Source organism: Danio rerio, chromosome 16 (assembly GCF_049306965.1).
Source record: "Danio rerio strain Tuebingen ecotype United States chromosome 16, GRCz12tu, whole genome shotgun sequence".
Lineage (NCBI taxonomy): Eukaryota > Metazoa > Chordata > Actinopteri > Cypriniformes > Danionidae > Danio > Danio rerio.
The window spans coordinates 31080167-31107186 of NC_133191.1; the positions used below are offsets into that span (position 1 = coordinate 31080167).

General features: G+C 36.0%; 1 protein-coding gene and 1 long non-coding RNA gene across 5 annotated transcripts in view; one reads left to right on the forward strand and one right to left on the reverse strand.

Moving 5' to 3' along the window:
* Positions 1-27020, reverse strand: part of LOC141378207 (uncharacterized) — a 394144-nt gene that overhangs the window by 362246 nt on the left and 4878 nt on the right. The window lies entirely within an intron of this gene.
* Positions 1-27020, forward strand: part of znf804b (zinc finger protein 804B) — a 233769-nt gene that overhangs the window by 184805 nt on the left and 21944 nt on the right. For all 4 annotated transcript variants that reach the window (XM_073926074.1, XM_073926073.1, XM_005158072.5 and 1 more), the window contains exon 2: positions 1607-1750. Coding sequence is in view for 2 of the 4 variants with exons in the window: in XM_005158072.5 (XP_005158129.1) it covers positions 1607-1750 (144 nt within the window). In the remaining 2 variants the exon portion in view is untranslated. The remainder of the gene's footprint in view (positions 1-1606; positions 1751-27020) is intronic.

Sequence of the window (27020 nt, forward strand, 5' to 3'; positions counted from 1 at the left end):
AGTTTGTGATTTATACTTTTTTTATTCATGATTTTTTTAAAGTACATTATTTCAGATTATTAAAAATGTCAATGGACGTCACTTTGTTAAACTTTTCAACATCAAAAGTTGGAGTAGAGATAAAAAAATCATGATAAAATAAAAAACTGCAGTTTACAATTAATTAACAATTTTTTTTTTATAGTGTATTGTCTGTAATCATCTGTACATCATTTTAGTATACAATATTTGAAGAGTTCACACTTAGAAATTGCTCGATAACAGGTTTGGCATGCTGTCCTGGAAGAGAACTCTGATCTCGGAGGCAATTGGGCCCAAGGCTCCCACCTGGTCAATGAGCATGAAAGGGGGTATGAGGTCAGGTAGTTCTCGAGAGCTTCCCAAATTCATTTTATCTATTCCTAGATAATCGGGGGCAGCTCTAGAGTAATAGACCACCAACCGCACCAGCGCATACCCACGTGGTAAAAGCTCACTACTAAAGAACTCATATACTGTTCCTATTGGTTTATTTAATTCGCTTATGTGGCATGTTTTTGGACTGTGGTAGGAAACCGGAATACCACGGGGAGAACATGTAAACTGGGACTTGAACCAGCAAACTTGTGAGGCAACAGTAGAAAGGGTGGATGGGGGGTTCTTCAAAAAAACTAAGATGAGGGAGTAAAGTTAGATGGGATATTTATGTTTAGTTTGGAAGGGTCTGATTGGCTTGCTAATGCAGGGGTCACCAATCCTGGTCCTGGAGGGCCGGTGTCTGCAGGGTTTAGCTCCATCTTGCCTCAACACACCTGCCTGGATGTTTCAAGTATACCCAGTAAGACCTTGATTAGCTTGTTCAGGTGTGTTTTAATAGGGTTGGAACTCAAATCTGCAGGACACCGGCCCTCCAGGAACAAGTTTGGTGACCACTGTGCTAATGATTACGGAAGGTGAATCAGCCATGATTAATCATATCACATGCTCCTCTCGATATTAGTTTGTGAAACTTCCCTTTGTAAATGCAGCTTAAGCCTATGTCACCTCTATGAACATATTTAATATAAAAATAACAGGAGACTAAAATTCTGAAAAGAAAGGGCTCTAAAATTGTGTACACTACAGCAAGAACAAGACTGTGTTTCTTTCTCATGTGTTAAAATGACTTGTACGTAAGTAGTTAAGTACAGTTATATTATGGCTAATTATTACCATGATCACAATGAAGGTTGTCATTTCTCACAGACTAATATCACAACCCTGTTGTCATAGCAACAAAGCAATGCTAAAATTCAAGCATCTTCTTAAAAATGCTGTTGTTGCTATGCTAGTAATTATGGCAAAATATATTTTAAAAAACACATGATAAAAAAAAAAAAAAAATCTGTAATGGTTTGGTTTCATCACGTTCTTCTTGATAGAATGAGACAATCTGTAAAAAATAAAAATACCTGATTGATATTTATGTGATGTTTATAGCCGTTTCCCTTCTTTTGTGGTTTTAAATAATCAGGGAAATCAATTTGTATTCTTAAAAAAAGGACTGTGTGATTGTCAAGTGTCGTTATAAGCAACTACATGCATAACCAACAGTCTCTTTCTCTCTCTTTCTCTCTCTCTGTTTTAGGACTACGCTAAGAAAGAGAAAGCCATTGCAAAAGCCCTGGGGGATTTGAAGGCTAACTTCTATTGTGAACTGTGTGACAAGCAGTACCATAAATATCAGGAGTTTGACAACCACATCAACTCCTATGACCACGCACATAAACAGGTAAACTTATAACATGGGTAGGCAGGAAAGCAAAGAAATGAAAGAATAGTTGAAGCATTAATTTACAAGTCAATACTAATAAGCAGTTTGTCTGTATACATAATGTTATGCATAGAAATTATTGTGTGCTTGATCGGGCAAACACACTGCTTGACCATTGTTTGCTTTTTGTTTTCCCAAATGGTCTTACATCATGCGGACAGCTGTTGACAAACCGAATATTTGCACACTTTGCTTATTATCCTGAAATTCTAACAGCATTCAGGGACACTGAATAAAGCACATGAGGTGTACCTGAGGTGATCATTGTCAGTTTTCTGTTGTTCAGCTGCAAGAAATAGAAGCTGTTTCTATTATATAAAATTCCCCTTTTAATATAAAAAAATATTCCTTCTATCGGATGCCGTTGGTTTTATTTAGAACACTGTTTAAATCAGCCTTTAATCAGCTTTTAGGCTCGATAGTCAGGTAGACTGCTGTTGGTGCCATCAATCTGGCATCCTGCATTTGCGTATGTTTTGAACCAGATGTGCAATACCGAGTTCAATCGCTGGGTGTCAAACTTGCATACTGCACCTTTAAATGATTAGTTTTTTGTTAGCAATTAGGAATTGTAACGTTTTGTGGATTTTTTTTGTGTTCTTTTCTTTTAACAATGTATGTTTGTTTTGATTTATTTCGAGTTTGTTAGATTGATTAATTGACAGATTGTATTTATTTTTATTTAATTTTATTCAGTCTTTGTAACTTTGATTGTAGTAAAGTGTCTGCTGCATATAGAGAAAAAAGGAAACTAGATAGATAGATAGATAGATAGATAGATAGATAGATAGATAGATAGATAGATAGATAGATAGATGATAGATAGATAGATAGATAGATAGATAGATAGATAGATAGATAGATAGATAGATAGATAGATAGATAGATAGATAGATAGATAGATAGATAGATAGATAGATAGATAGATAGATAGATAGATACTGTAGATAGATACTGTAGATAGATAGATAGATAGATAGATAGATAGATAGATAGATAGATAGATAGATAGATAGATAGATAGATAGATAGATAGATAGATAGATAGATAGATAGATAGATAGATAGATAGATAGATAGATAGATAGATAGATAGATACTGTAGATAGATAGATAGATAGATAGATAGATAGATAGATAGATAGATAGATAGATAGATAGATAGATAGATAGATAGATAGATAGATAGATAGATAGATAGATAGATAGATAGATAGATAGATAGATAGATAGATAGATAGACAGACTGACAGAAAGACATGCTTGTCATTCATATATCCTTGCTTGCTTCGTTCCTTCCTTTGTTCGTTCCTTCCTTCCTTCCTTCCTTACTTCCTTCCTTCCTTCCTTTCTTCCTTATTATTCAGCTTAAAGTGTTAGAAAAAAAGTGTCCATGTGTCTCCAGTGGTATAACAAGAGTATTTTCAAGATACAATAATACTTTTGTGTGCAAATAAAACAATTTTACCAGCTTTAATCAGCAGTTTCTTCTCCTCTGTGTCAGTATAGGGTGCAACATTAGAATATGTCCCAATTCTTTTTTTTAAATAACAAAAAAATCTTAAATTTGTATAATAATTTTTAGAAGACACCAAATAAAATGCCATTCATACTGAAAAATTTATCAGGCATATTTACAACAAGCATTACTCGATGATGACTTTTTAAATGTAATTACTTTTAAATTTAATTACGTAATAAAGAAAAAAAAAAGAAAAAGAGAAGATCTGATTAGATTCATCAAGAGAGAGTTTAAGTGTGGTAATGTAATTACTTGGGAGATTTATAGGAGGAGCAGATTTCAGAGAGTGACAGGATCTCAAACTGACTCTGATGCCCATCTACTGTAAGATTGAACATGGCATTTCGAGCAGCAACTTAATACATTGTGTGTGGTTCTGATTCAAGGCTGTTGTATTATCCTGAGTGCTGTTCAACAAACTGGCTCTCTAACAGTGAACAGCACACACAATTAAACTCTTTTCATCCCTCGACTTCACATATTTCATTCATCTTAAGCGCTACTGCATCATAAGAGCTCCTAATATTCCTTTTTCAAAACTAAATACTAATAAAAAACTGCACAGTTAAAGGCAAGACACAGCAGGCAAAAGCTGTTTTTTCATGCACCTTCCAATTCTAAGGTTCTGAGCTCTCATAAAATATTTTGTCCTTCTAATAGAAAAAAAACATCCCAAAAAAGTTTTTTTTTGCTTTATGTAGCAAAAGGCTACCTAAAAATGTACATGCAAAAATGTACAGTGATGTAAAAAAGAGTTTACCCCTACTGATTACAGCTCCCTCACCCTCTGTAAAACATAACTTAACTTTAATTTAGTTTCTTTAGCCACACCTAAGCCTGATTCCTGCCATACTTGTATTCAATCAAGAAATCACTTAAATCAAACCTGCCTAACAAAGTGAGGAAGACCAAAAGATCCTCAAAAGCTAGACATCATGCTGAGATCTAAAGAAATTCAAAAACAAATCTAAAATTGGGTATAAAGCCATATCTAAAGCTTAGGGACTGCAATGAACCACAGTGTGAGCCATCATCTACAAATGCCAAATCACGGAGCAGTGGATAAACTTCCCGGGAGTTTCCTAACAAAATTACCCCGAAAAGCGCAGTTAAAATTCTTTTTTGGTTAGAATATAACTGAGGCATTAATTGTCATTTATAAGAGTTAAATAGTCCTTACTTTAGATTATCTTACAAAACTGTTGGAGTTTGAGTTATCAGAGCAGTTATTAAGATGCATAGTAACTATTATTAGGTGCCTGAAAAATAAGATGTAGAAATGTTCATTTGAATAGTTTGATAATTATTTGTTTACACATGTAAATGATCCACCAACCAAAAACCACCAACCATACAACCACCAAATAACTGGTTTATAAATAATAGGGATGTAACAATATTGTAAATACTGTCATACCGCAATAGCAATTTCTTTCAATATTACCGTGGTTGTGACTCAATAAAATCATAGGTCTTTTGGTGAAAAGTTTGCTCAGGCCAATGGAGCGAATGGGAGGTAACGGAAACTACAATTTTCATCAGCCCAGGCGTGGCCATCATCCTTTGCGGTCTGTTGTTGCTATAGATCCAGTAATGCAGAAATGGAGGGTGCTGCTAGTAGCGGCAAAGAAAAAGAGCTAAAAATGGTCAAACCTAAAGCGGGTTTTAAATCAGATGTGTGGAAGCATTTCAGTTTCTCTCTGAAAAGAAACAAGAAAGAAGAAAAGGTGACAGAAAAAAGGGTATGCAGGCACTGCCAGACTGTGCTGAAATACAAGTCGGGGAATATGACTAACATGTTTGGGATTATTAGTCAAGGGGACAGCAGAACACAGCACACTGCTCAGATTGACAGACACATTGACTTGTACCACCAAGAGACCTCTATCTGACTCATGGCTTGTCCTTTCGAGTGGTGTTTTTTTTACATGGTTTAATATTTTTTGTTATTAAAATTGAATAATTTAAGTTCCTGTTTGAAAGTTTACAGATAGATAATTTGTATGTCATTGATCTGTTCCGTTTTGAGGTAACCTGAACATTTTAGCACTTTTTTTGAGTCTCTTCAATAGTTTTGTTTTTCCTTTAAATGATTCAATAAATACCGTAGCATGCCATTCATACCGAGGTATTACCGTATCGTGAAATTTTGATACCGTTACATACCTAATAAAAAATGAAATTTATAATTAACAAAGTATGAAAATAGAATATATACACTCCTGAACTAAATCTTAGAACTGGAAGAAACATTACAGCTATTCACATTTTGCACTGGTAGATTATAATCCGATTATAAGTACTGCTTAAAAATACCCAAAGAAGACAGGTGCAAAAGCCAAAAAACAGAACAGGCAATTTAATTAAAAAACTCATTTAAACTCAAACAGGCTCAAATCAGCTTATCAAAAATTTAGGACTCATTTTGTCATGCTTGATACAAATGTTTCCAGGATGCTGGTGATGACGTTGCTCCATTAGGTTAAGATGGCTTCATGAAGGTCACTCCTGTTCTGGAACTGGCATCTGTTTTTGTAAACTTCCCTTGCCATCCAACCTCAAATATTCTCAATGGGATTTAAATCAAGGAAATATACCAGATGTCCAAAAGAGCAATGTTATTCTCCTGGAAGAAGTGTTTTGTTAGGCAGGCATTGTGAATAGCAGTATTGTCCTGTTGAAAAATCCAGTCAATACTGCACAGATTAGGGCCCTCAGTCAAGAGGGATACCCGCTGCAACATGTCCACATAATCAGCAGCAGTTTGAAGCCCCTGCAACCTGAAGCTCAATTTTAACATTGAAGGAAAAAGCACCCCAGATCATGATGGAGCTTCCACCACTGTGCCATGTGGAAAACATCTTCTGTGGAATCTCCTTGTCATGTCAGTATAACGTTGAAAGCCATCAGGACCATCCAGGTTACATTTCTTTCTTCAGAGAACAAAACTTTGTTTTACTTTTGAATGTCCCATGTTTTGTGCTCCCTTGCAAATTCCAAATGGGCAGGTTTGTGGTGTTGGAGAAGACATGGGCTTTGAAGACATTATTTGTTCTGTAGGCTCTTCTCTTGAAGATGTCTTATAGTTTTTAGGCAGTTAGCATCAGAAATGGTCTTAATTTGGGGCAAGGATCTGCCTGTGTCTTCACTGACAGCCCGATGTATACTTAATGCCTAGTTCAGACTGCGTGATTTTAGCCCCGATTTTGGCTCGCCGACAGGTTTTGAGAAATCGCCGACAAATGCCTGAAATCACAGGCAAATCGCTGCCCGTGCACGTGAGTGACAATCACACAGTATGAACTTTCAAAGACGCGATCTGAGAGAATCGCAGATGAGTCGCCGATGCCTGTGAGATATTTGGCATGCTAAATATCTGATTCAAATCATGCCGTGTAAATTGAGTTTTGACTGAATTTAACATCAGCGATCGCCTACAGCCAATGAGAGAGCAGCATTCACTTGTGTGTGCGTGTGTGTGTATACCTGCTGCAGGCCAGCGGGAGGCTGGGGGAGAAGCGCTCTTTTTCGGTTTATTTGGACCCACGAAATGGAGGAAAAACTAGTGGAGGTTTGACAGGACTCAAGAGCAACCGTGTCTGTTTGACGTTTCATACAGAAAGAAATTAGTTTATTATCAATGTTGAGGAGAAATGGCTAATTCCCTTTAAACCCAGGTGAGCAAACATGTACATGTTCAACCCCATTAAAGGCTTCTTTCTCATTATGTAGCTACGTGTTTTTGGCTGTGAGAAGTAGTTTGGACGAAGTTGTCGGCGATTCTTCCTATAGTAACGTCATACAATGTGAATGTCCCAGTCGCCTATCCATCTTGCAGTGTAAACAAAGCAGCGACGAAACGCTAGCCCAGATAGTCATGCAGTGTGAAAACATCTGTGACATGACTACTTTGAAAATCATACAGTCTGAACTCGGCATAAGCTCAGTGCAGATTTTTTTTTTTTGGGGGGGGGGGGGGGGGGGGGGGGCATCCTCCACTTGACTTTTTTTTGTCCCATGATCTTTTAAGAAATTTAAAATGACTGTCCTAATGCATCCAATGATACACTGTGAGAGGCCTTGCAGCTCAACAATCCTGCTACATTCAAAAGGAGAAAGCCTTTTGCCTATGCCATCCAGAGATCCTGACAGTGTGACTGGCTGGAGGAAAATGATAGCAAAGCCAGTTTTGCAAATAATTTAACTTTTTAAGACTACTGTATGTTCCTAAACTTTTGATCAGCTGATAAACAGCCTGTTTGAGTTTAAATGCAATTTTCATTTAATTGCCTACACTTCTTTTTTTAGTGTGTTGCATCCGTGGCATTTCAAAGTAGTACTTACAACCTGCTTACAATCCTTAAAATGTTTCTCTCGGTCTTAAGATTTTTTTCTGGAGTATATGTGCTCATAATTCCTGGATGCAGCTATATTTAGTGCTTACTCGTGTCTATTAATATAGAGTTAATACTTAACAAATAATGAACTATTTTTTATTGCTTAATTAATTATTTATTGTGTGCAGCTATTATAAAGTGCTTTAAATAAGTGTTGTTATAAAGTGTTTAAAAGACTTTATTAAATGCTCACATGCTCACATGCTTAGAACTCACTAGAAACGTTTATTAAAATAACACCTAATTTGTACATTAAAACATTATATTAAAAAAAACTTAATATTTTTATGTAATCAACTGGGGAAGAATAGTAACAAGTATTAGTTAGTTTTGAAACTTTACTCACCAGCAGTGTCTTGCCTAAATAAAAAGCATGAAATAGAAAGATAAAGAGAGAGAGAGAGAGAGAGAGAGAGAGAGAGAGAGAGAGAGAGAAAGAGAGAGAGAGAGAGAGAGAGAGAGAGAGAAATACATGAGTCAGTCTGAACGGGCCGCTCACTGACAGCTACACTAGAAACAGACAGACAGAGAGGGAGGAAAGTAATTACACATGTTGTTGCGATGGATTTCATCTCGGTGCAAACATGGCTCTGATCAAACCACAGATGACTGCACACTTGTTCACTGTGCAGATGTGTCTGTTCCTGTTAGTCAAAGTCAATGAGTCAGAGATGAATGATGCCAGCTCAGCACCAGCATCCGTAATATTCCATAATCAATCACCAGTGCTTCACGTCTGTAGTTTGTCACCAAGAAATTAGCATGTCATTCTTGTTTCTGTTTAATTAATTGTAACCAAGTGTTTTTTTCGTAGCGTAATAGCTTTAAATTTGTCATCTTTGTGCAGACTGTAATAAATAATAATATTTTGTGACAGATATTGTTGTAAGGCATCAAACACTTTTTTGTTATGAATTTAATTGAAATATGAGCTGTGGCCTAATAGTTAAATGCATTGAGCTTTGGAATACAATATGAAAGTATTGGAATATCATATTTGTTTGTGTGCATGTGCATGTGCGTGTGCGTGCGTGTGCGTGTGCGTGTGTGTGTTTGTGTGTGTGTGTGTGTGCGCGTGTGTGTGTGCGCATGCATGCATATATGTCTGTGTTTGCGATGTGCTAATTACAAGGGAGTTTGGGGGGTCTGACCCTCTAATTAACACTTGATCCTTCTGAAGGACATCAAAAGATGTATGGGGGTTTGCCTTTTAATAGTTAAAAAAGATGCTCTGATCTGTATTTTAAAGGTCACCTATGATGAAAATCATCTTTTGTAAGTGGTTTGGACAGAACTGTGTGTACTGTAGGTATAGTGTGTCCACAGTCACATTAGAGTGCTAGAAATATAATAAGTCTGTTTTTTGAAATTTCCTGATGTTAAACTAGGATCCAAATCCCTCCCATTTTGAGGTGCACTACAATGTGATGTAGCAGTGTGATTTCCCTGCCCACAAGTGATTGACAGCCACGTATTAACATGTCTCCGTAGTAACCTAGTATCCTGTCACAAAGCAAAGTTAAACATGCATGCTGTTGGTGTGTGTTCTCTGTGTGTATGTGTGTGAACTTTGTAACGGCATTGCGTGATTCATTTTTGCAGAAAGGCTTGAATAAACTCCACAACAAATACATCAAATAATCATTGGAAAAAGTTTTTACTGAAGTATTTCTCACAAACTTTACGTGAGATCTGCTTCCTTTATTTATGTCACTCTTATCTGACACAGCCAAGGTGGATATTGAGGCACACTCTGACAGGCACATGGGAATGAACTAGCATTAAAGGCACAGGTAACAAAAACAGCTACATAGTGTGCAAAGCAGAAAATTTCAATATTCTGAAAGCTATAAATAATCTGATGAGTGTTTTGAGCTGAAACTTTACAGTACATTTTGGAGACACAAAAGACCTATCTTAAATCTTGAAAAAGTAGTAAAACAGATGCCCTTTAAATAATATTAATAATTAAAATAATAGATAACTTAAACATAATTTTCACTATCCCTATAATGGTTCATACCATTGTAAATGCATGTTTGCCCCAAAATATTAATTCAGCAAATCTAGAGCACCAAAAGACAGTGTAAGTGCTCACAAAACATGTTTTTAGTAAAACTAGATGTATATTTTGTATTTAATGATACACTTCATCGCACATGGAAGTTAAAAGCTAAAATGAAAAAAATATGCGCAGTCTTTCATAGTCATCCATAAATAGGTGCAGGAATGCATCACCGTTTATTTAATATCACAGATGTCACTGAGAACCACTCAATATCTCAAAACACTGAAAATTCAATAACAACTTTGATCAATTATTCAGATGTCATTTAATTAAATATAAAAATTTGGTTCACTGAGGCATATTACCGAACATAACCAAAAAACTCTATGCACCCCCCCCCCCCCCAAGTCATCAATGTAAAATTAGCACATAATTTTTCTGTGTGTACTATGCAATAAGCTGTGTGTGTGTGTGTGTGTGTGTGTGTGTGTGTGTGTGTGTGTGTGTGTGTGTGTGTGTGTGTTTACATAATTGTTCAAACAACCACAGCTTACTGTGTGTATGATGAAATGTTAACTTTAAACTAAATGTATAGATTTTCATACATTTAGATACATACATTTACATTTTCATTTTAAATGCAAGGGCACCTATTTTACCCCTTTTACAAGATGTAAAGATTAAACCTTTGGTGTCTCTAGAATGTGTCGGTAAAGCTTCAAATCAAAATACCCATCAGATTATTTATTATAGCCTCCAGAATCTGTCCACTTTGGTGTCTGAGTAGACTGTGGCTGTTTTGTAGCCTGTAGCTTTACATTAAAATGAGCTGCTTCTCCTCGCCCACAGCTCCCACGTGCATGTCTGCTTCTCATCATGCATTAGTTACGTCAGATAAACAGCAGTCAGTGACAGAGACAGACTTGGATAAAGCTGAAATACAGCTCATTAGTCAAAAATAAGAAAGAAAAAAAAAGAAAGTTTATTTCAAGTTTATTCAAGCCTTTCTGAAATGATGAGTCTCAAACTAATGCCGTTTGCAGTACACACACATGTACACGTTTACTGACATCATGAGATCGTGGTGATTATAGCGATTAAGAATTAAGAATTATAAAGCGATTTTACTGTTTTTATTACAAACATGCTCTGTTTTAAAAACGTTATGAATTTATGAAACTTTTAAATATTCACAGAGAGCTGGAACAAATACTTTAATCCCAGTTTATCTGCAAAAACATGTTCTGTGCACATGTTATAACATGTTAATTAAGTGATATGGCACCTGTCAAACAATTCGGTGGGTAGGGAAAAACATTGCGGTGGGCCTCAAAACCACTGGGATTTTGGTCCTATTTTAACATCAGGAAATTTTTTATATATTCAATTTCAAGTCATGGGTCACTGAATTTTTGCATTGTTTGTGTGTTCAAACTACCTAAACATTATAACTGGACTATTAAATATGTTGGTATTGTAGAACTTTTTGTGCCTTTAATACTGACCAACACTATACTGAACAGGAAAATAATGTTGTTGGTCTGTGAATTGACTTTTCTAACAGGTCAAGAACTTCCCACGAGAGATGTTAATTTATTTGAAAGGTGCTGTTGAACTTGTACTGCAGGCAGGAAGAGTGTTTCATTATGGAGTTATGTATAGTCGACTGTGTAAAATATGCTTGCTGTGAGGTTGGCGGTTCAGGCATTTTGGTGCGACCCCAACCCAACTGCTTCACATATCGCTCTAAAAACACACAGCCTGGCCGTGCTCCCTGTCCTGAGTAGCAATGCTGCATATTTCACAGCCCACAGGATCCCTGCAGTCACTTTATTATTTGCGATGTACTGTATGTGTGTGTACTGTATGCATTGACTTGTGCCAAACATGGATGAGAGGTTTGATTTAATCTTTAAAAGCCACAAAACCTTTCCTAGAGAGCAGCTATGATAATCAACCAGCTGTCCTCACTTCAGTAAAAAAGAAGGGGGAAGATGAGGTTAGGCATGAGATGGAGATTACAGTGCAAAGAATGAAAAAAAAAAACACGTGGATTTAACCCGAATGTTGTGTTTGGGAATCTACTTTAGAAGAGCCTAAGTCAATTTCATAGCTTGTAAAAAAAAGCACTGAAGCGTTATGTAACCTTCAATTATTTTGGTTTAGGGCATCTAAGGTGAGAGCCTAGATACAGTACAAAACATGAAAAAGTGCAATGAATTTTAACCCATTTGCAGATTCTTTTTTAAAATTACACATAGAGGATAAAAATTATATTTATTATATTTGCACACTTTCACTGATATATTTTTTTCATTTGTATTAGTCCTTGTGCCAGAAATGCATTCATTTTAAGCCTATGTATCACTTTAAAATACAGTTTGTTTACATAATGCCACTGTTGTTGTTGCATTTTATGAAAATAAAAATATTATTTTCCATATATAAAAGATAATATTATTATTTTTTGTTTGTTTTATTGCAGTCTTGGATAAATCAATGGTCAGTAACATTATTTATTTGGATGCATTATTAAAAAACAAAACTACCACTCTCACAATATTCTCAGTAAATACATATACAAATAAAGTAAAAAATGACAACATAAGCTCATTCTGAAAACGTACCCCTAAATACATTTCTGGTCATCGCAAATTATGTAGCCAGAGGTACAGTATGTCTGCATTTCGTCTTTAAACTGAATGCTAAGGGGCGGTATGACGCAGTTCCTTTTTGCACTTACCAGCTGACCGCCTCTGTATGGACAGCTTTTGCACCGTTAACACTTTGTCCAGTGGCTTGCCGCGTATCTTGGTGGACTTGTGACACAGAACGGAGTTGACTGCGATGATGGGATTTGAGTCCGGTGAAGAACGGTTCCAGAAAGCAGGTAAAACAAAAACAAAAGCCAAAAAAATTGAAAAAGCAAGTAAACTACTGGGTGAGAATGTAGTTAAAGCTGAAAATGTGGTAAAAATCAGGCAGGCACAAGGTTTTTTTTATCTTTCATTATTGCTTTTGAAAGCACTGTCGGTTGGGTTTAGGGAAGGAGGAGGGTGGGTCAGTCGATCGGTCAGCCAGTCAGTCGACAGCGGCCCCTGGTGGATTTATGTGAGAAGATAAGGCATAAATAACTTTCACAAAATAAATTTGAGATCTCAAAAAGCATACACAGCAGCATCTGGTGGATTCACAAAAATAAAAATTGCAAAAGAACATACCTCCTGGGACGTATTTGACACTCTCCAGGAATAAAGATAGGAATACTTTTTCAGAATGAGCCTGGGTTGAAAAATTAATATATCCTGCAGTACTCTAAAAGAAAATCAATCATTTGGCAGACCTGAATTATGTGCCAAAAGATCAGAAAATGTTGGGTTAATTGTTAAAATAGATACAATTAGGAAAATAATTAAAAATTAAAAGCTTGTTAACAAAAAAGGGATGACTTTTTGCTTAAATGTCACTATGGTGACATTTTGCACTTTTAATGAGTATCATAAAGACATTTTTGTATCTAGTGTAAAGTAGATTTATGATAGAAAATTAGCTAAAATAATATAATTTCATTTATACATTTGTGCATATTTAGCTTTTTTTTATAATGCTTTTTGTGTTAATGCTATAAAAATTATCATAAAAACTAAAACACAAAAGACAAAATGTCCATAACGAAACACAATGGGCTCTATTTTGACGGTCCATGCGCAGAGCGCAAAACGCAGGGCGCAAACGCTTTCAGGGCTGTCAGGACTCGTTTTTGCTAATTTAAGGACGGGAAATCTGCCTTGTGCCGCGGCGCATGGTCTAAAAGGGTTGAGTTTATTTTCTTAATGAGTTATAGGTGTGTTTTGAGAATAAACCAATTAGAGTCTCATCTCCCATTCCCTTTAAGAGTCAGCTGCGTTGCGCCAAGAGCGCATTCGCTATTTATAGGACGCAAAGTAAGTCTAAGTGGAAAAAATGAGCATTTCACAAGCAAACAGTTAAAAAAAGTTTTTTAACAGAAAAATGTTAAACAGAGCATTTACTGCGTGAGAATGAGAGAAAATGGAACTACTTTCACATTCGCTGGATTAGATAGGGAAACCTTTACGCACAGACATCAATTAGTCTATAAATAAATACTTTTGTTTGTTAAGCGCAAATATTCGTTTCAAAACTATTTCTAAATTCAGTTCTAATTTCCAGCAAACGAATAAATGAATAATAATAACAAAATGTCTTCAAAAACCTGAGTTATATCCTAAAACACATGCAGTGCCCTATATGGTCTAAAACCTGACAGGTGGGCAAATCTAAGCTTGTTTTTAATAAAACAAATATAAATATGGATATAATAAATAATACTGCTAATAATAATAACATTATACAAAAGCAAATTGTTATGAATGACCTGAAAAAGCCTCCCGAGATGAAGAAGACATAAAAGCAGTGATTTTTCATATTTATGTAGGCTAGAAAATAGTATGTTTTGTAATGTTTTAATCCTTTATATTTATGTCCTATATCTATTCTAATTATATCCTTTATATATCCCTAATATTTACATTTTTTCATATGTAAAGATATTTGCCTATTGCTCTCTTGTGCGTATTAAGCAGTGTGTAAGCGAGGCGCAACTCTGCGCCGGAGTTTAGACCGGGTTTGTTTTGGTCTAATGAAAAATCTATTATAGTTTCTCAAAATAGCAACGCTCCAGCGGTCCGCCTCAGAATGCCTTCCTTTTTAGACCAGAATGCCTATGGGCGCACAAATGAGCGCTAATGCATTTGCTATTTAAACAGCGTAGCGCAACACCTCAAAACGACTCTTGCGCCAAGCTGAAACTACCAAAGACTACTGCGCCACGCCATGTGCCACACTGTGCCGGGTGTATGATAGGGCCCAATGTGTTTAATGGTAACATTGTTCTAAATATAAGAGATAAAGAATATGAACTTCGAATTTTCTGTTGTGCTTTCTTTGAGTTTTTTGAGATGCTGTACATAATTTGAAGTTTATTACAAATGCTGTTTGCTGAGATTTTGGAAACATGCTAAGTCCACATACTTGGTTCTCAGAAAAACAGTGTTAGAGTCAGTTTTTCTATTAATAAAATGTGTGTTTTTGTTTTGCTCTACGTGATTGTGCCTGCTTCTTCTTTACCCAATGCTATATAAACAACCTGGGCTGCAAGTTAGTGAGAAACATTGGATGTTGTAGCCATGGAGCTTGTCCCATGTGTCATGACAGACTACATACAACCTAGCCATAAACAAATACTACAGAAATTTGGAAAAATATTTCAACAAATTTAGTATAATAATGAATAATATCATTGTATGTTTATCATTGAATTGTTTATCTCATTTATCTCATTGCAGAATATAGTTTAATGCACATTAGGAAACAGCTATTGATGTAACAGATTATACACAACCTGCTATTTCGTAGAAAGAAATGCATCTATTTGATGGGACCGAGAACTGAGGAGGATGAAAAGGTCTGTGCTCTGACTGTTTCTCAGAAGCTGGGTTGAAGTAAAACTCACTGAATTGTTTTTATAAGAGGTAGGAGAGGATGTATTGTTTCAACTTTGAAGATTGACCCAGACACTTACCCAACAGCCATCCATCTCAAAAAGCTTTGTGACTATGAAATAAAAAAGGATAAATATTGGAGATGTGTTTGAAATTTAGACAGCTAGTTGTGCACATTGGTGTCGTCAATCTGGCAACCCGTATGAGCCAATATTTTGAACTGATAGCTATCAACTGCATTTTTCATCCCGTCTATCATTCGCTCTATCATTCAGTCTATCATGCTGCTATGGCTGACAATTTCCCATTTCTTTGTGAAGGATTCACATTTAAGATGTGAATTAGTATATATATATATATATATATATATATATATATATATATATATATATATATATATATATATATATATATATATATATATATATAATTTGTTTTTGAGAAACAATAGTATTGTGATCAAGTCGGTTTCAACTAAATATGAGAGTTGAATGAGAGAACGAACAAGCAGAAGATGAAAAAGACTGTAAAAATATTAGGAGGAAGTGTCAAAATGACTGTTTTGAACAGCTCCACCACAGACTGAGAGCAGAATCTGAAGGGAATCCCCTGCTAGACTCTCATGGCTGAGGTGGATTTCGAGCGATAGAGACCTATAGATATGAAGCTTGAAGATAATCCATATTTCATAACCCACAGTCACTGGGGGGTGCAGAGGAAGGATTCAATCCGATCTGAAGGAGTCCAAGCCTAGTCATGTCTGTGTTCCTATAAAAAGCGCAGCAGGCTGCTTAATGTTTAAAAAATAGCCATGGGACGTGCGAGTGTGTGAGTGTAAGGTCTACCCTCAGGGCATTTAACGGTGTGGGACGACTCGGGAGAAGAAAAAGGAGAATGTATTTTTAAAGCTGCACAAATAGTTCATTTGTCCTTCTATGAGCGATTCCTATGTGGCTTCGCACCCAGAAAGTGTTTTGTGAAGAAACGATTAGCAAAAAAAAAAAAAAAAGAGGATGCTTTCTCAGCCAAAAGCAGTGAGTCAGCAGCCTGAAATGAATGAATGGAGAACAGTTATAAAGGGACGAGGGGATAAGCGCAGACAAATAATTGCACAAAACTTCATTTGCAGCAGATGGAGGAATTTGTCTGATTCCTCATGAACCTTTAAAAAGCCTCAAGGTGCTGTATTGAGAACTGTTCTGTTATGTAAACAGCCACTTTAGATGTTCCAGTCATTACTCGAAGCCACATTGCTAGTATCTGATGAGACAATAATAGAATCTTTGCTAGAGGCTCTGCATCTACCAGCAAGTCAATATTCACATTTGCTAGAAAACCGCATAAATGTACAGTGCTTGTGTAACCAATGTGTTGTACTTGTTCGTACTAGATACACTGAAATCACAATATTTTTCTCACAGGCACGGATTGTGAGGCCAGTATTATTTTAGAATGACTGAGGTAATATATATATATATATATATATATATATATATATATATATATATATATATATATATATATATATATATATTTTTTTTTTTTTTTTTTTTTTTTTTTTAAATATTTAAACAATATTTATTTCAAGAGTTGACATGTAACTAATGATTGATTACATGGCATGTTTGGCCTGCTATCCCAGAAGAGAACCCTGAGCTCATTATGTCCTTGAGTCCAAGACTCCCTCCCGTTTGCAGGGCAAGAGGGGAGTTTAAGCTCAGGTAGATCTCGTGAACTCTCCTGCTCTTTAAACTAGTGAGCAGTTAGGGATTTTTATGAAGATATAATTAATTACTAGGAGCACAACTACTGTAGGAAACAAAGTGTACGTGGTTACATTAATCAATATATTATCTTACAGTATCTTTGTGCTCAGCCAAAGCTTGTTACCTGAGAACAAGTAAGAAATTCAAAAGAAAGAAGAATCATTAGATAAAGACAAGATGAATTATATATCACATTTAACAACTGTAGTGTGGTGATATCCAGCAGTACATCCTTGATGAACTGTCCATCGTTCGCTGCTCTCATCTGGGGAGGTGTGCTCAAAGCACCCACTGACTGCCTGGAGCTCAGACCTACGCATACGCTGCAAGTGCAAGTGTGTGTGTGTGTGTGTGTGTGTGTGTGTGTGTGTGTGTGTGGTCATGTGATGTGTGCTTTTAGCAGTGTAGTGTGGACGCAGATCTTTTTAGAAATGCTACATGAAATGCCAGTGTGGGCGTGGATCGTTTTCATTCTAAAACACAGTTTTAAAACTAAAATGTATTAGTGTAAACGGGGCCTAAGAATGTATTTACATTTGATTGCTCTTCACAGGACAATTAACATTGAAACACATTGTAATGTAAGTTTGCATTAAAATTTAAAACACGTACCACAGAATTCACTGAGCAACAGACTTTGAAGCAAAAATGTGTTACAGTCTCCACTCCTCAAAAAAAAAAAAAAAAAAACACCAGCATATTTCATCCTGTGTAAATGTGTGTGTCTGTACAACAGAAGAAACGGCTTCTCTCAGGATGAAAGCTTCCCCCGAAAGCTCCTTACTACACCTTCATGCAATATCCGGTTCCAAATCTCCTCTCCTCCCTCTCATACACTCACATCCGCTGAGCTTCAAAGGGTCTCCTTTCCTGATCCTCTCAGGCACCTTACACACAGACTCATTACAGCATTCAAACATATACGCAACACACAAATGTTACAGATCACCTAACCTGACAGCCTGTCATCTTAGGAGCTGCTGAAGAGGCTCTAAAAGAGTTTTAGCAGACAGCTTTTTGCCTGCGGCCCGATGCTAAAACTCAGCACATGAGCCCGGTGCGCAGTGTGCATCAGACAGCGGAGGATATTGTAAGTGTCTTTGGTGGATTATCTGCCTGTGAACGTGCAGATTGGGTTGAGGATAATCCACACGTTGATGTTTTTCTTCCTGGGGTGAACAGGAGCGACAGTTTATAATCAACGCTAAGTAGAAACACCAGCCTCCAAATCTCGGCTGAGGATTACATACTTCCTTTTCTCGCGGATGTCATAAAGAAGATGCATTGTTTCAGCTGGGAATCTGTTATCTTTAGTTTGACTTCCAAATTGCTAGATAGGTGCTTCTCGCGCATGGGGTTTTATCATATTTCCAGGAATTTTATTAAATGTCCTTCTAAGCAAAAATGCTCTCGCTCGGCACGGAACTGTCCATAGAGATGGCTCTGGCGGAGAAAAGGGAGAAAAGAGAGGGAGTTTTTCATTTTCTTTTCAAGTAAATGCCCGAGGCTTATCGCTGCCTCTCTGCACCAACTGCAGTTGGCCACAGAATCAGTGCTGATGAGATTAGCCTGAGTGTGATTGGCGCAGACTCCCAGCAGAGAGTGTTTGCGCTGAAGGTGGCGTAATATAGGTGGCAGCTTTTTCATCTGCCAGCCGTGGATTTGGAGAGAGAATGTGCTGAATTGGTGCCACACGGCAGTGCAGAGGTAATGCACAGCCATTAGTACTGTTTAATGGGCAAAGTGGCACGGTATCTGTCTTTGTTACATGGGGAAATAAGTAGAATTCTTCACTATAGGCACAGCGAATGCTGAGTAAAACTTATTTTTTTGTAGAAACAGCATTGCTAGTGCACATACATGAGCAAAGGCTCTTTGACATTGATTTCTGCATGCTCAATGTGATTTACAGAAGCGGGACATGTTGCTGGATCAGCTTTCTTTGTTGTTTCTGGAGCAACATTCCTAGCAACCAACCACAGTGCGGTGATGTGAAGGCTTGGGGAATCCGGCAACAACAAAGCATCTAGGAACTTGTCCTGCTTGTGTAAATCACATCATTGAGTTTGTTTATCCAGACAGGAGTAATGAAATCAGCTATTTAGAATCCCAGGCCACAGTATGAACAATGTACTAATACAGTTGGGCCTCATTTTACATGCAGAACTGCCTTACTTCTTCATGACACACACTCTAAAAATGCTGGACTGCTGTAACTCAATGTTGGGTCAAATATGGACAAACCCAACAATTAGGTTAAAAATATTTATTTAAATTTAACAGGAAAAACTTAATGCAGTTTGACCCGACCTTGAGTTGTGGCAACTCATTTATTAGAGTGTAGATAAGGTAAGGTAAACATTCCTCAAGGAGCCCAGAGAAAATCCCAAACACTATTACACCACCAGCAGCAGCAGATATATGCTTTCATTCTGTTTGCAGAAAAATCTGCCTCTGCATTCTGTATATTGCAGGCTCATCAGAACAAACGTTTCCCAAACTTTTATTGCCAAACTTTTATTTCCTTTTCATAGCTAACATCAATGCTGTGCTCTTTTTCTGCTGCTGTAGCTCATCTACTTCAAGTTTTTTTTGTGTGCAAACATGCTCTTTTGTATACATTGCTTGTAACAAGTGGTTATTTGATTTCCTGGTTCCAGTCTGCTCACCAACAAGATAATTTCACCATCAGAACAGCTGATCACTGGATATTTTCTCTTTTTCAAACCTTTCCATATAACATTTAGAAATGGTCATATACAGTATAGTTGTGGGATTAGTTTTTTCCAGTACACACTGGCTGGACTAATCCTCAATAATATTTATAACCACTGCTGTATTTTTGTAAAACGTTAAAAAGTTTAAAATCTAACCATTTCAAAGAAGTACAGTATTTAATATTTCCATATCTCTCAAAAATGTTTAAAAGCACCTGTTCTATTTTATTAGATATTAGTGCATATATAAACACTTTTTTATAGTCATTAAACATAATAAGAGTGCCCAGCATAAATAAGTACACCCCTCATCAGATCTCTCTTTTTAATGAATATTTTCTTTAGGAGGCTATATAATTATTTATTTGTGCATACACATTAGATTAGTCAATCCCAAAAACCAAAACTGGACATAAGTAGGTAGTGCTGTCGCCTCACAGCAAGAAGGACGCTGGGTCGCTGGTTCGAGCCGCGGCTCAGTTGACGTTTCTGTGTGGAGTTTGCATGTTCTCCCTGTGTTCGCGTGGGTTTCCTCCGGGTGCTCCAATTTCCCCCACAGTCCAAAGATATGTGGTACAGGTGAATTGGGTAGGCTAAATTGTCCGTAGTGTATGAGTGTGTGTGTGAATGAGTGTATGTGGATGTTTCCCAGAAATGGGTTGTGGCTGGAAGGGCAACTGCTGTGTAAATATGTGCTGGATAAGTTGGCGGTTCATTCCTCTGTAATAAAGGGACTTAGCCGACAAGAAAATGAATCAATAAAAATTTAAAAAAAAAAAATATATATATATATATATATATATATATATATATATATATATATATATATATATTACATTTAATCCTTTTTTTTTCCATATGCAAAGATATTTGTGTATCGCTGTGTGTGAAAATTAGGATTGCGCTGGTCTGCAAATAGCCACAAATCGCGCAAAACACATCTTGTGCCTTATTGCGACAGGTGTATGATAGGGCTTTAAGTGTATCTAGTGTATCCTAAAGTTGCTAGGTGACCAAAGTCTGATTTTAATGAAACTAATGTTTTAATAAAACTGTGTTGTTTAAATGCACTAAAATAAATTGTCTATGTTTACAAAAAAATTCAAAAAGGTTGTACACATGTATGCTACATGTGCACTGTACAGCATATTACAATCCAATCAAGTTTATCATTCTGTCATAGACAAAGTGTATGCTCACACTATACGCGCTTTTTCCCTGCACTCATGTTTAAGTGTACAGGCATCTTTTCAACGTGTTGTGTGTTTTCAAGCGCACATCCACAAAACTTTTCAAGATGACACAAGGCCGCATTCATCACTCAAAGATTCTGTTTCCATTTGACAGCCCTGGGAGAATAAAAAGTACACCGTGCCTCTCTTGGTCTCCCTGTTTTCCCCAGGAGGACTATAGTGTTAGCAGGCCATCCCCTCTCAGTGACAAAGACAAAGTAAAGAAAGCTGTTTTGTGGGCTTCAGGAAGATCCAGCGAAACAGACTGGCTGTTCCTCGGTTCAGTGCGGTATACGGGATGAGTGGGAGATTGAGGAAGCGGCGCTGCTCTCTCTCTGTAGACTGCCAGGATGAGTAGGCTCTTATTGTCTTCTGCCCTTGTCAAACGCCTGGAGCTCTCCAGGGTCTCCGCAGCCCAGCTGAGGCTCTATTCATCTCCACCTGCCACATCCCGATAAAGGTACAAGAGTGCACGGTGTTAAAAAAAGAAACCGAGTTCGAAAGAGAGAAGCGGGGAGGGAGATATGACTCATTTTGAAAGCATCAGAGGACTAGCTATACCTGAGGGGAAGAGCAGACAGATGGAACGGTGTTAGACAACTCGCACACATATATACGCAGACACAGGTGTGCAGTCTATTGCTTTTCAATGCTTCATTATGCAGCGAATATTCTCTCTGTTTCTTAGCATCGCTCGTGTATGTGTTTGTGTGTGTGTGTGAAAGAGAGAGGCAATCCCACCTGTTTGTTGTGTCAGGTTCGAGACTAGGAGGCAGGCTGAGTAATGTTGCTCACCTGTGTTCAGTGGCTCAGGAGGTCCGGAGAGGCCTGTCACAATACGGCAGATTAAATCAGGGAAACTAGAGCATACAGAAGGACCTCACACGCACACACACATGCTCTTGCTGTCGTATGCATATTGCGCAGGTGTTTCTGGTTAACTTGATGAAAAGGGTGACTGAAGAGGGCTGTGGCAGACAGAACAGTCTGGTCCTGATAATTAGAAATTGCATTTGAAATAATGTTAGAGATTGATGGTGTTCTGTTTATTGTTGGAATGGTTAATTTATTTTAAGTTAAATGTTTAGGTTGTGAAATGTGAAAATGACTGATGGCTGATCAAATCAAAGGAGGTGGAGCTTTACTGTTTACCATAACCAAAGATGGGGTGTTTCTTAATTGCAATAATGCAGAGAACTAACTTGTGTTCTCATGGAGAGTGCTCTTGCAAAGTTACTTAAGAAGAACGAACTTGGAATACCTCGAGAACTCAAAAATGCATCCTCTGAGAAACAAGATGCTACATTTTACCTGATGGTCACCTGACCTTCACGGAAAAGTAGGTACACATTAAAGCATTCATACAATAATTTATTGTTATTTATCTTTTCAATTTACTGTGGAAGTCAGAATTATTAGCCCCCCTAAATGATTAGCCACCCTGTTAATTTTTCCCCCAATTTCTGTTTTACAGAGAGAAGATTTTTTTCAACACATTTCTAAACATAATAATTTTATTAATTCATCTCTAATAACTCATTTAGTTGGCCTTTGCCATGATGACAGTATAAATATTTTACTAGATATTTTCAAGACACTCCTATACAGCTTAAGGTGACATTTAAAGGCTTAACTAGGTTAATTTGGTTAACTAGGCAGAATAGGGTAATTAGGCAATGGTTTGTAGATTATCGAAAAAAGTATAGCTTAAAGGGGCTAATAATTTTGACCTTAAAATGTTTTTATTTTTTATGTAATCTGCTTTTATTCTAGCCGAAATAAAACAAAACCTTTTTCTGAAGAAAAAATATTATCAGACATATACTTTAAAAATGTCCTTGCTATGCTAAACATAATTTGTGAAACATTTAAAAAAGAAAAAAAAAACATTCAAAGGGGGGCTAATAATTCTGACTTCAACTGTATGTATAATATTCACAGAAGTCGGGCTGCAAAATGTATTGTTTATATACTGCAAAAAATTTCCTTAAAACAAGCAAAAAACTTTTAATTTCTACTTATTTCTTCTGACGGTTAAAACTAAACAATATTACATGGGCTAAGATTTTTTAAACTGTTTTTATTTGGACTAGAAACAAGACAAAATAAAGTAAGAAAAGCATTTTTTTGCATTGTGATTGATATATTTCTGTACCTGGATATTGTTAGACTCCCTAGAAAAATCTTACTAAGGTACTTTACACAATAAACTGGCATTTGGAAAGACTACTGCACTCACTAGTCTGCATTCAATGCATCCTCGATATCATGACCACATCCGTTTACTTTTATGCATTCACTGTTCTTGCGGTCTTGAGTTTTGAAATGTAACTTTGGTAATTGATGATGACGTTATGCTGGAACACAAGGACGCAAGATCACATATGGAAAAATGGAGAATTTTAGTGTCACAGTTTTGAGTTTTAATTCAGGCTTCTGTTTTTAATTGTGAAGCAATAAAAAGATTTAATAATTGAGTTAAATTTAATTGAACTGATTTGAATTTCATTCATTCATTCCTTTTCTTGTCGGCTTAGTCCCTTTATTAATCCGGGGTCGCCACAGCGGAATGATCAGCCAACTTATCCAGCAGGTTTTTACACAGCAGATGCCCTTCCAGCCGCAACCCATCTCTGGGAAACATCCACACACTCATTTTTACACACACTCATACACTACGGACAATTTAGCCTACCCAATTCACCTGTACCACGTCTTTAAACTGTGGGGGAAACCAGAGCACCCGGAGGAAATGCACGCGAACACAGTGAGAACATGCAAAATTCACACAGAAACGCCAATTGAGCCTAGTTGAGGTTCGACCCAGCAACCTTCTTCCTGTAAGGCGACAGCACTACCTACTGCGTTGCTTGATTTGAATTTAATTTTATTTTATTTAATTAAAATGATGACTAACAGCAGTCCTGTATTGCAACTTTGTTTACATATCTTTTTTTGTGATTGAGAATATTTTATACATTGTTCATGTTGCTCATATAGTTTAATTTATAAGTGAATGTGACAAGTTTGCAACACATTTTTTTTGTAAAAAAAAACATTTTCTTAATAAATAAATAAAAATTATTCTTAATAAAATGTTAAAAAAGTAAAACAAAATTGCATACACTTTTATTCTTTTTTGTCTTTTCTTTAAACAAAAACATCATCTATTGAAAATTATATGAAACTAAATAAAGCATTTTTTTTCCATTTGTAGTGGGATGAATGCAGGGGTGGACTGGGACTAAAAATCAGCCCTGGCACTGTAGCCATACCAGCCCACATTATCACACCGACACAACCCCATGCACGAACACGCACATTTACTACTTATATTGGTGTACAGAGGGTGAAATAATATAAGGAGTACCATATATGTAATAAATATTTAAACATTTAATGTATGTGACTGGAACTACAACAACCCAATTATAACAAATTTATTTTTGCAATCAGTTCATTCATTCATTTTCTTTTCAGCTTATTCCCTTAATTAAACTGGGAACGAACCGCCAACTTATCCAGCATATGTTTTACGCAGCAAATGCCCGCCAAGCTGCATTCCACTGGGAAACCCCTATACACACATTCACATACATGTACTATGGACAATAAAGCCTACCCAACTCACCTATAGCACATGTGTTTAGACTTGTGAGGGAAACCCACGTGAACATGCAAACTCCACACAGAAAAACCAACTAACCCAGCCAAGGCTCGAAATAGCAACCTTCTTGCGCCCCTGCACTGCCCCCTTTCGAAACTATTTCAGTTAATTTTATGCATTTGGCAGCATCTGGTTTTAGAGACATTTTATTTTTGCTTTCTCTGAGCTTTTCAGCACCACTTTTCCTTTTTTATGGTCCATCTCTGAAAATTAGCTTGTGTTGCAATTGCTGTTTGTTTGACATTCTTGCTAGATTTTGATTACATCTGCTTAACCTCTAATTGGGTCGGCCCATCTTAAAACCAGCCGTCATTGCTGATTGGGCCAATGCTTAACATTTATTATTATTATTTCTATTACCATCATCGTAATACTCACATCTTGCAAGAGATAAAAGCTGCCTGCATGTAAAAACAATACATATAAAAAAATAAATAAAAAAACAGCTGACCGGCCCACATTTAAAAATGGTCCGGCCCTTCTGGCATTAGCCAGAATTGCCAGATGGCCAGTCCACCCCTTGATGGATGATATACTTTATAAATGAATATGAATGTTTAAGCATGTAAGTGTGTAAAATATAAAACATAAAATGTGCGTTGTGTTAAAAATACAAAGTTGTTTTAAAATAATATGATAAAAAGTCAGTCATCTTAAATGAAATAGTTTTAAATGATTAAAATTATGAACAACAATAAAAATGTATTCAAGCATCACAATATAACAATTTAAATAATTTTGCATTGTTACGATACGTATTAATGTTTTTTTATGATAAGATGTTTTTTTTTTTAACATAACATGGAATCCCAAAACTTTTCTTTCAAAAAAATAAATGTCAAATTATATCATTTCTCTGTTCTATTTATTTACTGAAACTTGATGGATCTATATCAAAAGATAATTCATAATAAATAATCAAGTCTGGTTTTAGTACTTAATTTATAACTCTAATTGGATGAGCCACATTTGAAGGCATTGAAAAATTGCCAAAATATGAATACCCGTGACAGTGTGAACACACATCAACTGAATCCTGAATTAATATGGCAAGTTGCAATGTTGTTTGGCAACCAAAAACAAGCAACAGATATGTGTTACACCATGAGCAAGCTGAAGAATGTTTCACAACTGATCATTATAATTAACAAAGCCAGCTCAACTGAACAGAAGAGCAAACAATAGTTTTCTGCTCATTATCAAAATCTTGTCGCGCATATCCTGATATTCTGTGGTATAGATGATATAGCAACATCTGTCTGTTGACATTAAATTGCTATACACTGCAATGTATCAATGAATACATCGTTAATTGATTTATGATTAGGGAATATGTTTTGGGTTTAGGATATGATTAGGCAATATGAACAGTTAATAAATCAATTTAAAAAATAAAGGCAGGTAATAAGCCGATAGTTAATAGCATGAATTGTGACAAACTAAAGTGATACTGAAAACTTTACAATGCTTAAGTAAAAAAAAAGTATTAGCTTTTATTATTATTAATTATTATTAGTAGTAGTATTAGCACTTATTCCAAGCAGTACATTTTTGTATAATTATGTTAAAACTAGCTTGTTAATAGTTTTTAAAATTGTATGCTGTTTCTATTTTGTGTAAAAGGTATATTCTGTCCTAAAAGGAGCCAAACATGTATACTTACAAAAAGATTATTTCATTAATTAAATCAGGATCACACATACAGTGCATGTATATTGTTCACAATTTGTCACTGCAAAATTATTGCTCTTCGCCTCTCAAAATAAAGCTTACTGCAACAAAACATTTTGGAATGTACTTTATTGACCATTTTTTAATTGGCAAACTTAATACAAGTTAACTGTTATAAACACGATATTACAGTTAAAATAAAGTCTCAGAAATACAATGCTGTTCTTAACAAGTCTCTGATTGTAATTAAGGTAAATTTGCAGTTTAACTTTTACGAACTAAGAAAATCATCTTAAATCAATCATAATAATTTTACACAATCGGATCTTGCATAATATTTTATTATTAAAACAAGATCAATGATATTTTTTGGCTAGAAATAAGATTGTAACTCTTGAATAGATATTGTGTTTTTGCTGTGTACCCTTACAAAAATTAAGCATGTTTCTTTCTATATTAAAACTGTAGTTAATATTACTGTAGAAACCAAGTTTTTTTTTTTTTTTGGTGCATTTACTGTTTTTGAGACCATGGATACAATAGTAATATTGTATTAATACTATGATAACACACTTGGAACCATTATTGTAGTAACAATTTGTTGGTCCACTAACCATGATTTAAAAAAAAAAAAAAATCATTGTTTTAGTACCATGATTTTTCTATAGTAAAATTATGATAACATGAACCATGACTGTAGTAACTTTTTTCTCTTTTTTTGATGCA